Below are 16,414 nucleotides of genomic sequence, written 5' to 3'. Positions count from 1 at the left end.
GCTCTGAGCACCAGGATTCTCAGTCCCGTCTCCTGGGGAGTTTCTAAAAAATACCCACAGCCTGGCCCCGTCCCCAGAGAGTCAGACTTCATCAGCGGGCCTTGGGCATGGGTTATTTTTAAAAAACTCCCTGGTGATTATCATGTGCAGCCAACGTTCAAAGCTACCGTTCGTGACTCTACCTTCTTACCCTGCCCACAGCCTCCTGCAACCCAACTCCCTCATTTCCTGTTGCTAATCTTTCCCCTGCTATAGGCTCACTAGACCCAGGTTCTCTAGAGACAGTGTGGCTCTTAGTGCTTCTGTTCACTCCCAGGGAGTGCGGCCAATAGCCTGCATGTGGCAGGTTAGACCTTGGCATGGAACTTATCCGCTCTCCACCTCCGTCCTCCCCCACCTGGGTCACCTCACCCAGTCCCTGGGATAGGGACTGGTCACCCCTATCCCTCCTCTTCCACACTCACAGGGTGGCCTCATTCTAGCCGCCCAGGCTTTACTGCTGCCATTCTGTGCCTGGTGGAGAGGCACAATGACCCCTCTTTGGCCTTATGCTCACCTCTGCACCCCACGTCCTTGTACCCCCAGAGCCCAGCTCAGCCCCTGTCCCACAGAAGGAGTGGCCAGAGCAGCCTGGACTTGGTTTCTAAAACCAGACATGGTCACAAGTATGGCTCTGATTTAGCCTTCTCTAAGCTTCTGAGGCAGGATTAGGGAAGTGGGAAAGGTCCCCTGCATGCTCGTCTTCGTTTTTTTTTTTTTTTAAACATTTTATTTATTTATTTATTTGACCAACAGATCACAAGTAGGCAGAGAGACAGGCAGAGAGAGGAGAAGGGAAGCAAGCTCCCCGCTGAGCAGAGGGCCCGATGTGGGACTCGATCCCAGGACCCTGAGATCGTGACCTGAGCTGAAGGCAGAGGCTTAACCTACTGAGTCACCCAGATGCCCCCAAGTTGTCTTTTATTCTGGGTTTTGGTAAAATGAAAACACAGTTTTGTTCTTGGAGAGCTGTATCTCACACAGGCACCCTTTTTTAAAAAAAAATTTAAATGTATATTTTTAAAATTTATTTGACAGACAAAGATCACAAGTAGGCAGAGAGGCAGTCAGAGAGAGGAGGAAGCAGGCTCCCCGCTGAGCAGAAAGCCTGATGCGGGGCTCGATCCCAGGACTCTGGGATCATGACCTGAGCCAAAGGCAGAGGCTTAAACCCACGGAGCCACCCAGGCGCCCCCCACACAGGAACCCTTATTGAAATCAGCTGTCTCGGGAACATAAACCCAAGCAGCACAGTACGTGAATTTCCTGCCTGGAAACGCTGGCTCTTCAGCCACACAAGAAGACTCTGGTGGAGAGACTGGGGCCCCACTCTTCAGCCACACACGCCTCCAGCACTCATACAGCGGCCGAGGGACTCTGAGCTAGCCCTGGCTGGGGACTGTCACTTGAGGGGAAGGAGACCAGATACTAATTGGGGTTGTAGTGCCTTTTGAGTGACGGTCACTGAGAGTGACAGGATGGGAGGAGGAAGGGGCAGCTGGGGAAGAGTGGGAGGGATGGTTATGCCTCCTCTTAGGGGCCAAGGTCACAGCAAAATCAGTGGATCCTTCAGTCCCTCTGAAAATATGTAGCCACTGAGCAGGTGTGTGTGTGCGTTTGCACATACACATGCATGCAGATGTGCACACTCTCAGAGCAGATATGGGGCACCTGGTCAACCCTGGCCTCTCTGTGGGTTCAGCCCCTTCTGGCCAATCCTTTGTCTGCCCTGAGGGCACCCTCAGAGCATGAGCAGGCTGGGCAGGGGCACTGTCTGGGAAGTGTGGGCGGCACAAGCTTTTGCCCCAGGGAGCGACTAGGCTGCCTGGGCTGGGGAACAGGGGGCGTTCTCTGGAGAGACTGACGAAGGCCAAAGAAGAGAGTTTAGTCTGAGGATGCATTCCAGGCTGAGATATGAAAGTGTGCTTATGAGGCTTTGAAACCAGGAGGGGAATGGCCTGCAAGCCAGAGTCCTGGGCTGTGTCCTTCCACAGACCGCAGGGGAATCCGTGGATGAACCACTGAATGCAGGATCATGATGTTGGGCATAAGAGGGAAAATGGCAGTGTGTGTGCAAAGCCCTGTGGTCAGGGCCTCTTCTCAAGACCTGGTCCAGGGTTGATACACATTCAGTTTGTCTCACGGAGGAGGCTAGGAGGCTCTCGAAGCTGTTTCCAGCCTGACCCATGTGCCTCCAAGTGTGGAACCACAGTAGAACCTTTCATTTGTGGAAGAGTTTCCAACGGGTGCAGTGTCCCTGGTGTGCCTGCCCCCTCACTGGTCTCGCCATCTCCCTGCTCACCCACCAGACCTCTCTCACTGTTGGACATTCCTCTCTGCCCCTGCGTGTCCGCAGGAGACACACCGCGCACCACAAACTGACTCCAGAGGCTGTTTGCTGTGTAGCTGTATTAGCTACCCCCTCACCCTAACGCCCGTTGGACCTCACGGCTGAAGCACCACCTCTGTCCTGACCATTGAGGGCATCTGTCCATTGAGAGAGTCCTCAGAGAAAGAAGTCCTTCAGTGGCTGAGGAACCTGGGGAAGAGGAGGGTGCCGGCAGGTTGAGGCAGACAGATGTTGGTCTGTTGCTCTCATTCCTCAGTCTGTCCAGCCAGTGACATCCTACTGAACCCCGGGGGGCCCAGCCCTGTGCCCGACCTGCTGGGATGGACGCAGGGCATGAGGGAGGCGGGCGGCGTGGTCGGGTGGCATAGCCTCCCTGGGAGGTGGGAGTTGCACATGCAAACAGCAAGGAAACCTTGCCAAGCCGCACCCATGGGCTGGTGGCAGAGAACGAGGCAGACACAAATTGTGTCTCTGCAGCGGAATATCCTGCCATATGCCGGGGCTGGGCTCGGAAAATCAGGGAAGGCTTCTTGGAGGAGGAAGAGGAGGAAGGCAAATAATCCGAGCCACTTACATCTTTCTGGATGAGCTCAGCATACACCAAGCAGGCAGCAGAGATCAGCACGTCAGCATCAAGGTCAATGAGGTTGTTGCAGGCCTGTGCCAGGAGAGGAAGCCAGGAGGAAGCAGGTCTCCCTGGGTACAGGCGACTGCCTCCCACTTCCAGGGGAGAAGGTCACTGCTCCCGGCAGTAGCCAGGGCCACCTGATCTCTCCCCAACCAGCCTGGCACAATGCCGGAATTTTCACCTCAGGAATGTGGTATTTGTGGGGAGATGGTAAGTGTCATTTTCATATGGGACTCTGAGGGGGTACCGGGGTTCCCCTGAGGGTCTCAGGAGCTTCTAAGGAGAACTTGTTTTATAATTGGGCTGTCTTCCTAGATTTTTTAAAATTTTTTATTTATTTTTTATTTTTTTTCCCTAGATTTTTTTAAAACCTAGACTGCTTTTTAGCAATGTCAGAAAACTCTCGGTCTTTTGCCACAAGGGGACCCTAGGGCCCAGGGAGTTAACTGGGAGGCAGTAAACCTAGAGGCTGAAAAGCTTTCAAGGCCTCAGTGTCCTTCTTTGCTAAATTAGGGCGCTGTTGTGATGGTCACTGTCCCGCTGCATCCGGCTTGTCGTGAGACCAGCTCGGTGCTCAGGACAACCCAGTTCCTGCCAGGGCCGGAGGGCTGGGATGGCATGGGAGGCGTGGGAGGTGTGGGGGTGAGGGAGGGGCTGGCCCGGCCCCAGGGTCCTCTCACCAGGAGAATGCCGTCGCTGGTCAGGCTCTCCTGCAGCACCTGCTCGCGCACCATCTGCAGCATGCTGTAAGCCACCAGCACCTGGAAGTTTCTGCAGGGTTTCCCTGTCAGCAGAACCTGCAGATGGCCCACGAGTCTCAGCCCGGGCTTCCCGGCCCTTTGGGCCCTGTGCCCACTGACCACAGACCTACCCGGGGTCGGCCATCCCTGGGCCTCACTGCTGACTCCCTCGCTCACTCAGGCAGGTGCTACCTCGGGGGATCCCAGGCATTGTGCTGGCTACTGGGGGACGCAGAGAAAAAGCCTCAGGTAATTCCTTAGCTAGAGGAGGAGAGGATGCGAGAGGAAAGGAGGGAAAGAGGAAGGGAGAGGGAAGGGGGAGGAGGAGGAGTGGAGCTTTGGCAAAGCGAAGGTTGACCAGTCAACAATCCAGAGGTGTCCCCAGGGGCCTGGGGGTGGCCGTGGACTTGGGCATGGAAACCAGCAGGCCAGGAGGGAGGGGTAAGGCAGGTGGGAGTTGACTTGTGGGGCGCTGAATGCCAGGCGGAGTGTTGAGCTGGGCAGAGCAGAAGTGGGCAGTGGGTCTGTTCCCAAGGAGGTTCATGGGCCTATGGCCCGAAGGCCTGGGATCAAAGAATTGCACCTTTGACCTGTGCTCGGAGGGCCCCTCCTTCTCCAGGAGTGAGAGCTCACAGGGAGCCAGCACTCAAATGAAGGGGAAAGCAGAGGAAGGGGCAGCTGGGGACGTGGAACAGAGGGAGGCCTGCGGGGGTTAGAGTGGCAGGGAAGCCGGCCAGGCTTCCGCCGCACAGGCTGAGAGCCCCTCCTTCTGCCCCCCGCTGCCCTGAAGAAGGTCCTGGTAGGACAGGATGGACAGATGGACAGGCTGATGTTCTCGCCTCCTCCAACAAGGCCCCATAAACCCCAACCTGCTCAACCCCATCCCAAAGCAGCAATGAAGGGGAGGCAAGGAAACGGGCTTTCCCCCCTCTTTGTTAAAGGGGTGGGGGTCTAACCCCTCCATCCAAAGAGGACTCACCTCCCAGAGCCTCCAGACATCGTCGAAGGACTTGAAGGCCCGCTGGAAGCAGAGGCAGAACCAGGGGAAGAGGGACTGCACGGCCCCCGCCCCCTTCCCTCCTGTGGAGAGAGAAGCGGGGTGTCAGCCCGGAGGACCCAGTGGGGGAAACCAGGGGTGGCGCACTGATAGGTGGAACAGCAGGGCTCGAGAACACCCCGGGGAAATCCAAAATGCCTTCCTCTCACGTTGCCAGCTCTCCAGAGAATGTTTGGGGTGAATTTTCAACTGCCCGCGTTCCAACCCCACGTCTAGACGAACCCTCCTACCCGGACCTGGAGAGAGGACCAAGGGCTCCAAGCTGCAGGGACAGGACTGGGGGCGGGGCCCTTCTCAGGCCCACCCTGTGGGTGGAGCTGTCCGTTTGCAGGGGGTTGGGGGTCGTCTACTCACTTAGGTGCTCCGCAAACACGGGGTCCAAGAAGTTGATCAGAGTGCTGAGCATATCCAGGTTCTTGCCAACTCCGATCTTGATAACACAGCTGTGTTCCTGAGAAAGATGGGTGGGAGCAAAGGCGACCGAATCTTTCTTGGCTTGAGGGCCGGCAGGGGGTCACCAGCGACTCAGTGCTGGAGGCCCTGTGTGTAGTTGGCTCCGGGCTGGGCTCGTGTCTGTATGAGCCTGGTTGTGTGTGCGCAGGTCATGTCTGTGTCTCCGTGATCTGGGTGTGTAGGTGTACTCTTTCTTTCTTTCTTTCTTTCTTTCTTTCTTTCTTTCTTTCTTTCTTTCTTTCTTTCTTTTTTTTTTAAAGATTTTATTTACTTATTTGACCGACAGAGATCACAAGCAGGCAGAGAGGCAGGCAGAGAGAGAGAGAGAGGGAGGAGGAAGTAGGCTCCCTGCTGAGCAGAGAGCCTGACTCGGGGCTGGATCCCAGGATTCTGGGATCATGACCTGAGCCGAAGGCAGAGGCTTTAACCCGCTGAGCCACACAGGTGCCCCGGTTTGCTTTTTTATATATATGTGTATGCACCTACATGTGTGTCGGGGGTGGGGATCCAGGGATGTCTCAGGTGTGGCTCTCAACACAGCCAGCCTGGCTATGTGGACAGAACTAAGTGGGACCGGGAAGAGCATCAAGCCCATTGTTTAGGGGAGGGAGAAAGGGATGAGGTTTGATTCTGGACAGCTGCTCCCAGACCATGAGGAAGGGCTTTCCAAGGGAGGGTGTTCTGGAGAGAGCCACTTCAAAAGCCCTCAACCTGATCAATGTGGGGTGCATCTGGGGAGTAGTCAGTCCCCTGGTGGGTCTGAACTGTGGGTCATATGAAAGAAGCAGTGAGAGAGAAGGCCACAGATAGTCCTTGAATGCCCAGCCAAGGTTACTGGAGCACAGCCCTGTTTGGGGGAGGGGGGGATGCCAGGAAGAAGCAGCTATCCCTGAGACTGGCCAGTTACACTCTTTCAAGGTTTGGTGAGAACTAGACCCAGAGCACCCTTCCAGCCCCCTCCTCAACTCCAATGCCTGCAACACACACAGCCCCCCTCCCCCAGTAAACTCACTGGGGTGAGTGTTGCCTGCCCAGGCTCCTCTGGGACCCAGAGGGCTGTTACGTGGCTGGAGGAAAGAGCCAGGGCTCCCATTGCTTGCCTGACCTCCGGGGGGGGGGGGGTGTCTGGGGAGTAGCAGTGAGGTGAGCCCTGAGCTCAGGCCCAGCCCTCACCGTTTTCTGCAGGAAGAACTGGAAAAGCCAGAAGGTCTCATGGTCGTGTTCTGCCATCAGCTGGAAAAGCATCACCATCTCGTGGAAGCCCTGCTGGTACTCTGAGTGGAGGAGGGGAGACAGCGAGGACGGGTGAGCCCTGGCTTGGGCAGGGAAGGGGTTCCAGGAAGGAACCGAGAAGGGGGGCTGAGGGGAGGCTCACCCCACGGCCCACCTGCCTGGGTATTGCAGACATAACTCAGGAGCAAGATTTTCTCCAGTCTCTTCTTGTCGATAATGACGTTGCCTAGGTGGTCTTTGTCGTAGAGTTTCTGAATGTCATACGCTAGGTTGGGAACAAGAGACAGGTCAGCAGCACCAGATGGCCTCAGCAGAGGGGCCATGAATGAGTTTATTCCCCCAAAGGGCAGGGCCCAGGGCACCCTGGGGAGGGGATTGTGAAAATGACATCTGCCCACAAGGCTCTGCCCAGCACCATGCCTTGAGCTGCCTGACTTTGTCTTCACCTCCGAATCTTTGAATAGGCCATATCCTCTGCCAGGAATGTGCCCCCCCATCCCCGCTCCACTGGCCCCGTCCTTTGAAATCCAGTCTTGTTCAAGGCCAAAGGGGAGAGTTGAAGACAAAGCAGCAGGAACAGCATGCACTCAAGGGAATACGACACTAGGCATGTAGGAGCCTCTAGGAGACATGATGGGTGGACTAACCAGGGTTTAGCCAGCAGAATTCCAGAATTCAAGGCCTCTCCCAGGAATCGGGAAACCATCCGCCCTTGCATATGACTGAGGAGCAGGCAGGCATGGCCTCAGGCTCCCCTGCCCGACCCAGCCCTGTCCACCAGACTCTGCTCACCGATGGAATTCCGAGTCTCCATAAAGTCCCGGTGCAGGTTTTCCAGAAGGGGTTGGATCTTTTTATACATCTCGCATAAGGCCTCATAGTTCTTCCTGGGCAGACAGAACTGAGGCTGGAGGAGACAGCCTTCCCCTCGCCAGTCAAGGGCAGTCTGAGCAGCGCTCTCCACTGGGCTCTCCCCCTACCTGTGAAGCTTCCCTCATCTTGGTCTGCACCAGCCCTAACTATGCTATTCTGTGCTCATGTGCCCCCGGAAGACAGCATGGAGGCAGGTTCAGTCTTGTGGCCCTGGGGGTCTCACAGCTGTTCCTGATTTCTGGCTCCACAATTAATAACTGGGAGTTTGCAAAGAGGGTGAGGTCTTGGGGACATCATGATCCCTCTCTAAGACGCAGTTTCCTCTTCCGTAGAATGGGGGTCATCCTGGCACCTTGGGAGTCAGAAGGCCTGGATGAGACAGTGTTTAGTGTCCATCATTAGGACGTGCTTAGGTGCTGTAGGATGCTGGTGACCCTTCAAAGCCATGTCTACACCTTAACTACTAAATCCTGTAAATGTGAACTTACTCAAAAAAGGGCCTTTGGGGATGTAGTTAAGGATCTTGAGATGAGATCAATCTAGATTATCTCAGTGGACCCTAAATCCAGTGACAAGTGTCCTTCTAAGGACACGCAGAGACACAGAGACAGACAGAGGGGAGGGAAGAAGTCCGTGTGACCATGGAGGCAGAGATGGGAGGAGTCCCCAAAGCCACCAAAAACCTCAGAGGCAGGGGAGGACTCTCCCATAGAGCCTTCAGGGAGTGGGGCGCTGCTGGCACCTTGTTTTTGGGCTTCTGGATTCTAGAAGCGAGGGAATAGATTCCCACTGTTGCAAAACCCTATTTGTAGTACCTGGGACAGCAGCCTTGGAGAGCTAACACGGGCTCTTGTCAGGGCTCTCAAGCTTTCCAGGCCAGCCCTCAGTTCCCCGACTGCCCTGAATGGTTCTCCACTGGCCCTTTGTGCATGAATCTTCAGCTCAACTAGGCTGCTTAGGCCCTAAGGGAAGAAGGAACTGGGTGGTGGTGGGGACGAGGAGCTGTTGGGATTAAGCCCCTTCCAGGCCATCTGTGCAAGGCTGATTGGAGCTGAGCAGGAAGGTGCTGGCACCTCCAGTGTTCGTGCCCTGGATCAGGAGCACAGGGGCGGTTTTGTCTCTTAGAATAAGAAATCCATTGGGGGGAAGAAGACTGCAATCGTCAGGCTGGGATGGGCACTGTCACCTACCCTCCCCTGACAGGGTCTGGAATGTTCTACCTCCTCGTACTGTCCACGGTGAGCCGCTCATCCTGGGAGCTCTGCCATGAGTAGTAGCCCGTGAGGAACTTCCAGGCTTCTGTCCTCACGAAGGGGTGCAGACCCTGGGGTGGGGGTGAGAGGTCAGGAGACCTCCAGATGCCTGCCAAGAGGGTGTCTCCAAATGCCACACCTGTTCCTTGCCCACCTGTGCCCTCCAGTGCCAGGGCAAGGCCTTGGGGACCATACCCGTTCCAGGATGTTCACACAAATGAGGTCTCGTGACTTGGCCAATAGACCGTTCTCATCGAAGAAGCCATCCCATTCTGTCTTGTCAATGGGTGGTTTTCTCTTCGCCTGGCAAGGACAATCACTTCAGCCCTCTGTTAGGAACCTGTGGCTTTTCTTTTTAAGTTTGATTTTTTTCCCCATCCTATCATCTGGAGTTTGCAATATGGATCAATTTCCCTGCCTCTGACTCACTTCTGGAAATCTATCCTAAAGAAATTACTGCAAAGTTACAGAAAAATGCTGAACACACAATAATTTTCATGGTGCATTACTTACCAAAAGGAAAAACCGCACGTGCTCTAACATGCAATAAGGGAATAGTTAAACTATAATTTATATGCTCAGTGGAGTATTGTGAGGCATTAAAAAAATGGGGCTTACAGGGAATGAAAACCTGAAAACATTAAAATATTAACGGAAAAAATCAGAATACAAAATTATACATTCAGTATCTAGCCTCTATCCCCTACGTGCTATACTCCCCATAGACCTGTTACATATTATGAAAACTATGCCTTATATACTCTAATGTATAGTGCATTAATCACTAGGGCAATTCTGTTATGGAAAAAACTGAAAAAAAAAAAAACCAAACCAAAAAAACAAAACCCAACAAAAACAAAACCAACAACCAACCAAAAGCTAGAGTGATTATCTTGGAGAAATAGGGTCCTGTATCATCTTTTCCTTTTTCCTGTGTTTTCAAACTTTTCTGTAATAATGTTTCTGACTTTGATAGTAGAGAGATATAAAATAAGCGTTAAACACTCCCATGAGCTAACTTTTGCCTTTCCTGGAAGAGTCAGGGAGTTCATCGTGAGAAATGGTTTCTGGTTTACATAAGAGAGGTGTGTGTGTGTGTGATGGGGGGAGGTGAGGACACTGCTTGGGAAGTAATTAAAAGTGCTCATAAGTGGAAGTGGTGATGCAACATGGGGGCTTAAGTGGGTAGGAGAAGAATCAATGAAACAAGATGGGATTGGGAGGGAGACAAACCATAAGTGACTCTTAATCTCACAAAACAAACTGAGGGTTGCTGGGGGGAGGGGGGTTGGGAGAAGGGGGGTGGGGTTATGGACATTGGGGAGGGTATGTGCTTCGGTGAGTGCTGTGAAGTGTGTAAACCTGGTGATTCACAGACCTGCACCCCTGGGGATAAAAATATATGTTTATAAAAAATAAAAAATTAAAAAAAAATAAAATAAAAAATTAAAAAAAATAAAAATTCAGTTAAAAAAAAAAAAAGTGCTTATAAGACAGTAACCAGGAGGTAAGAACTCCTGCCAGAATGGGGGAAGCTTCTTAGAGGAAGCCTTTATTGGAGAGAAGCGTATCTTGAAATGCCATTATTGCAGGCACAAGGACGGGCTGATGGACACAGCTTGGAGGGTGACTCGTCCTGTGTGATAGGCACACTCCCAACTCCCCAGGGATATATACAAGGATATACACCTGAACATGCCCTTGTGTGACTCAAATTGAATCTGCATAGGAGTCCCCTGAGAATCTTCCTAAAAAGCAGATTCTGATTCTGAGGGTCTGGGGTGGGGCTCAGGATGATGCGTTTCTAACAAGCTCCCAGGAGATTGCTGCTCTGCTGCTGCTGGTCCGAGGACCACGTGAGAGAAAGCTGTTAGAAGTCGCTTTAGTACTGGAAATTAAAAAAAAAAAAAAATCAGAACCCATGGGCCAAGATTGGCGATCATTTCCACTAACGCCACATTTGATAGGCATGGATTGAGCCCCTTAGTAATGCCTCCAGGATCTATCTTCTGAACCAAAATAGGACACAGGGCCCCAAGAAGATACGAAAAAAACAAAACAAACAAAAAACCCCCCAACTCCATCCTCATTGTTGGCCTAACCTTGGGAAGCAGGTTCTGTCCTGACGTCATGCCCCAGTCGCATAGACACTGTTGTGTCTGCCATCATGTTCTCCCAACCTATATTCAGACTGTGACACTCAGCATGAACTGTGGCAGGAAGCAAGAGAGAGTAGGCAATGCTGGGCTGCGTCCTGGGGTCCTTAATCATGAAAGGGAACTTTGGCGGTGCATTTCCATAGAATTCTTAGTCAATTTATCAATTTCTACAGTAAAGGCAGCTGTGATTTTGAGGGGGACTGTGCTGAATTTATAGGTCAGTTTGGGGAGAGTTGACCATAATACTGAGCTTTCGGACCCATGAACATGGTGTATTTCTCCATCTGTTTAGGTCTTCTTTAATTTCTCAGCATTGTTTTGTAGGTATGTAGCTTTTTCATGTATTTTGTCAGATTTATTGCTAAATATTTTGGGTTGGGGGGATGTTGTTGTAAAAGGTGTTATTTTTAAACTTTCAACTTCCAATTGTTCATTGCTAGTATATAGAAATACATTTTTTAAAATTTTTTATTTTTTTTATTAACATATAATGTATTATTAGACCCAGGGGTACAGGTGTGAATCACCAGTTTTACACTTCACAGCTCTCACCATAGCACATACCTTCCCCAATGTCCATAACCCAACCTCCGTTCTCCATACCCCTTGCCCCCAGCAACCCTCAGTTTGTTTTGTGAGATTAAGAGTCTCTTATGGCTTGTCTTCCTCCTGATCCCATCCTGTTTCATTTTACAATGGGTTTTTTATATATTGATCTCATATCCTGCCATGTTGTTAACCTCACTTATTAGTCTTAGTAGCTTTTGTGGTTTCCATGGGGATTTATTATAGAAGCCAACAATGAGCAAACTGCAATCCATGGGCCAAATCTGGCTTGCAACCTGTTTGGTTTTTTTTAAATAAAGTTTTATTGGTACACAGCTGTGCCCATTCATTCATGTATCATCTATGGCTGCCTTCACGCTAAAATAGCAGAGTGAAGAGGCCCCTGGGTGGCTCAGTCTGTTGTGCACCTGCCCTAAGCTCAAGTCATAATCCCGGAGTCCTGGGATCAAGCCCCACATTGGACTCCCTGCTCAGGGAAGGAGCCTGCTTCTCCCTCTTCCTTTGCCCCTCCCTCTGCTTGTGCTTTCTCTGTCTCTGTCTCTCTCTCTCTCAAATAAATAAATAAAAATCTTTAAAATACCAGAGTTAGGTGGTTGCAACAGAGACATATGGCACAAAAAGACTAACATCTTCTGTATTTCTCTATTTAGGTCTTTTTAAATTTATCTCAGCATTATTTTGTAGGTATGTAGGCTGTTCATATATTTTGTCAGATTTATCCCTAAATATTTTTGGTTAGGGGGATGGTATTGTAAAATTTTATTTATTTATTTATGTATTTATTTATTTATGAACTGGCTAGACCTTCCATTGTGGAGGTAAATAAACATGGTGAGAGCAGGTATCTTTGCTCTGTTCCCAGTCTTAGAGGAAAAGCATTCAGACTTTCATGACTCAGCATAATATTCACAGCAGGCTTTTTGTAGCTGCCCGCTATCAGGTTGAGGAAGCTCTGTTGCCCTGATAGTTTGCTGGGAGTTTTTAATCAGGAATGGCTATCGGGTTTTTTCAAACAATACTCTGCATCTGTTGAAATGATCGTACAGTTTTTGTTTCTTAGTTTGTTAATACGGTAAATTATGTTGCATGCTTCTGAATGTTAAATCAGCCTTGTATTGCTTGGACAAACCCCACTGGTGATATGTTATCTTTTTTATACATTATTGGAGACTATATGCTTAATTTTATTTTGGATCTTTGCATCAGTGTTCACGTGAGATATTGGTCTACAATTTTCTCTTCTTGTAATGTCTTTGATTTGGTATCAAGGTCATACTGGCTTCATAGAAGGAGCAGGGATGGGTTCCCACTTTAAAATTTTCAAGCATAGTTTGTATTGAATAGGTAGCATTTCTTTCTTCAATATTTAATATAGCTCACAAGTGAAGACTCCGAGGCCTAGGGTGTTTTTTGTGAGAATATTTTTTAACATTTTTTTTTTATTAGATTGAGGGATGGGAGTCAGAAGAAAAAAATTTTTTTTTACTTAAAAAATTAGAGATTTAGAGGAACAGGGCATTTTCCTTCTAATTTGCTTTTAAAAATAAAAGCAGGTAATATATAGGGACGCCTGGGTGGCTCAGTTGGTTAAGCAGCTGCCTTCAGCTCAGGTCATGATCCCAGCGTCCTGGGATCGAGTCCCATATCGGGCTCCTTGCTCCACAGGGAGCCTGCTTCTCCGTCTGACTCTGCCTTCCACTCTGTCTGCCTGTGCTCGCTCTCACTCGCTTTCTCTGACAAATAAATAAAAAAAATCTTTAAAAAAAAAAAAAGCAGGTAATATAGGAAGCAACAAGGAATTCACAAAAGCATAAAGCACAAAAATGATAGAAACCCAAATAAATCAATTATGAAAATAAATGTATTATATTCTCTGATTTACAAAGCATTGATGATGTACCAGGCACTGTCCTCGGCACTTCGTACTTATCATTTAATCTTTGCAGCCACCTACGAGGTAGGTGTGGTTATTTATTTTTCAAGATTTTATTTATTTATTTGAGAGACAGGGAGCACAAGCAGGGGGAGCAGGAGAGGGAGAAGCAGACTCCCCACCAAGCAGGGATCCTGACATGGGGCTCAATCCCAGGGCCCTGAGATTGTGACCTGAGCAGAAAGCAGATGCCACACGGACTGAGCCATGCAGGTGCCCCAGTAGGTGTGGTTATCACACTATTTTACTGATCAGGGAGCTGAGGCTGGGAGAGGGGGTTATTTAGTATATCAGAGGTCATACAGTGAATACCAGGGCTGGGACGTGAGTACAGAGCTGTTTGGCGCCAGAATCAGGGTGTTTAGCCTGGGGGGATATGTAGTCCCTGAGGTGCTAGATACTCTTCTTCAGCTCTGCAGTAGCTTTTCTTCTAGTCACTGATAGGTAGACCAGTTGTGAAAGTCTCCCACCTTTACGGTGTTGTTTAACAACAGGTTAAAGTCCTCCACCAGCAAAAGCGACACAATGGCCATGTTTCCTCTAGAATAGCCTGGGCCAGAAGTAGGAGTCCTAAGTGGTTCAGTTTCTCTAGCATCTCCCTGCTATGAGAGGGCTTGGCTGCAAGCATATATCACCCTACCCTCTTCTATTCTGAATCATTGTGTTAAGGATTTTCTCTAATATTTTAATTTTTAAATTTTAAAAAATGATTTATTTATTTATTTTAGAGTGAGAGAGAGAGAGAGCACACAGAGGGAAAGGAAGAAGCTTGCTTCCCACTGAGCAGGGAGCCTGACTCTGGGCTCCATCGCAGGACCCTGGGATCATGACTTGAGCCAAAGGCAGACGCTTAACCCACTGAGCAACCCAGGTGCCCCCTCTAATATTTTTAGTAAAATAGGAAAGTGACTGGAGGATAAGGCAAGCTTTCCAGGAGGGCTTCTGATGCTGTGTTGTTCTGAAAACTCATAGCAACAGAGTCCCCACTGTAGGAAGGGTCACTGGCTGCTTATGGTTCTCAACCTCTTCTACTCGGGTTCCCTTGAGGGACAAGATATAACCCCAACAGTAAGAGTGACTCATCATGTCAGTGATTCTCACCCAGGGGAGGGCAGGGTGGCCAAGCAGGGAAGGAGTATTCAAATTGGGGTGGAGGAGGCATACGTGCCACTTGAAATTTACCAGGGTGATTATTACCAGCCCAGGTATGGGGGTGTATCATCAGTATAGCATAGTGATTAAATGGCTTAAGACAATGGTTCTCAAAGTTAACTGCACATCAGACTCACTTGGAGCCCTTGTTAAAACACAGATCACTGGACCTCACCCTGGGAATTTCTGGTTCGGGACACCTGGGGATCAAGAGCCTGCATTACAAGTTTCCCGTTGATGTTAATGGGGCAGTTTGGGGCACCAGATTTTGAGAGTCACTGATTTGGAAGATGGACTCCACAGTCTGGGTCTAAATACCAGTTCTGCCACTTATCAGCTGCGTGACCTTAGGCAAGTTGCTTTGTCTCTGTGCCCCAACTTTCTCATAAAACGAAGATAATAGAATCATCTACTTCATATAGGTTTACGTTGAGAATAAATGACTACAGATAAAGCCTCCAGAACAGTTGTGGTACATACTAAAGGCTATGTGACTGTTCGTTATTTTATTATTATCACTCTGTAAGTTCAGGGAAATGAGTAAAGATATAAACAAAATCCAAATCAAGACCTGGTGACCTTTATTTGCAATAAAGCCATAACGTTTAAAACTCAGGGAGAGAGGTATCCATTTTGCCTCTCTGCTTTCTTATGTATTAATCATTAGGATTATTGAAACTTGAGATTGGTTATGGTCATTATAATTAGTTTTTATGATTTTGAAAAATACACCGTGTGGAGAACTTTTATGACTGAGACTGACTTTTAATGAAAAGATATATCTTGTTGAGTGGGCTTGAAACCACGTGTTAACAAAGGCATTACTGCCACCTGGTGGCAGCATACCAAAATTGTTGGCAAAAACACCAAGGAAAATTTATCAGCATCTCCGTGATTGAACTTGCAAATCTAGAAGTCATTAAAGTTAGACCGTGACATATGGGGAGAGGTAACTCGCTTAAAAAGAAGGGTGAAAGGGAGGAAAGGGACCTGTGTTTTTCAGTCCTGATGTAAGATCAAGGTACAACCTACCCTGCTCAACCTTGTAGGCCAGATCAGAGTTCTAGCCCTTCCTATCCCACTGAGGAAAGCCATATGCAAACTGAACACATACCAGGATGAAGGAGGCTGACCACCTGGCAGAGAGGCTGTTTTCGGGAGAAAGGGTGGTCATGGACCCTGCTGGACGTCTTCAAAGCAGCTTCTGACCAGAGCTCACTGGAGCCCTAAATGATGCTTATTTAGCAGGGGAAAGTGATCTTCCTTTTAGGGAATGAATTTCATTCCCAGGAGGAACTTAGCCTCTCCCTGACCTCCTATAGCTGAACAGAGGAAGGCAGTGTGTGTCACAATGCCCCCTGGAACCCTCATCACAATGACCTTGGAACATGGGAGCACTCAGCCTCAAAGGTAACACACACAGGAACCAACTAAATCTATTGGTCAGCCCGAAAAACCATAGGACACAGGACACAGAATGTACAGTGGAGGTTGGGGATAGGAACATGCAGATCAGGGTGCTGGGCAGGTCGGGGGAGGTTTCCTAGGAAAGGTGGGCCAGGAAGTCTTCCTCCCTGTCTCTGGGCATCCCTCCTCTGGCCCGTTCCCCTTGTTATCCTACAGATCACTGCCCAAACCCAGATAACACCCAGAATCTGAGCTTCAGGTCTCTCGGGTATTGATTCCCGGGATTCAGAATCAGTTGTCTGGGATGGGGGCCTGGGGACCTGTATTTTGAAAAACTTCCCAGGTGATTCAGTGTCAGTATGTGTATCTGATTGCTAGCTTCTGGGGTTAGATACCCGTCTTATTTTTCCTTATATCCAGAGCACTTTAAGACAGTGCCCGCATGACTGACTGAATGACCTAATTGAATGGAAGAATAAGCGAAACTCTTGTAGATCTCATCTCACTGTCCTCTCTGAAGGTATTATAGAGATTTCTATATGGGTTCCTCAGGCCACGGTCAATGCCTGA

General features: G+C 49.5%; 1 protein-coding gene across 1 annotated transcript; it reads right to left on the bottom strand.

Annotated features, from left to right (window-relative positions):
• Positions 1-2,435: 2,435 nt before the first annotated feature.
• Positions 2,436-15,764, bottom strand: TBC1D21 (TBC1 domain family member 21). The gene is made up of 11 exons (XM_082735795.1): positions 15,552-15,764; positions 8,822-8,929; positions 8,594-8,697; positions 7,293-7,387; positions 6,655-6,765; positions 6,441-6,541; positions 5,169-5,265; positions 4,737-4,837; positions 3,698-3,814; positions 2,964-3,047; positions 2,436-2,578 (listed from the first exon to the last, which is right to left on the bottom strand). Exons 1-11 carry the CDS (start codon positions 15,609-15,611, stop codon positions 2,546-2,548), a joined length of 1,011 nt encoding a protein of 336 aa, XP_082591921.1. The 5' UTR covers positions 15,612-15,764; the 3' UTR covers positions 2,436-2,545.
• Between the last annotated feature and the right edge of the window lie 650 nt (positions 15,765-16,414).

The sequence above is a fragment of the Mustela nivalis genome (genome assembly GCF_964662115.1).
Source record: "Mustela nivalis genome assembly, chromosome: 6".
Taxonomy (NCBI): Eukaryota; Metazoa; Chordata; class Mammalia; order Carnivora; family Mustelidae; genus Mustela; species Mustela nivalis.
The sequence above is the reverse complement of the archived record's forward strand: the minus strand, read 5'-3'. Positions and strand labels throughout refer to the sequence as shown.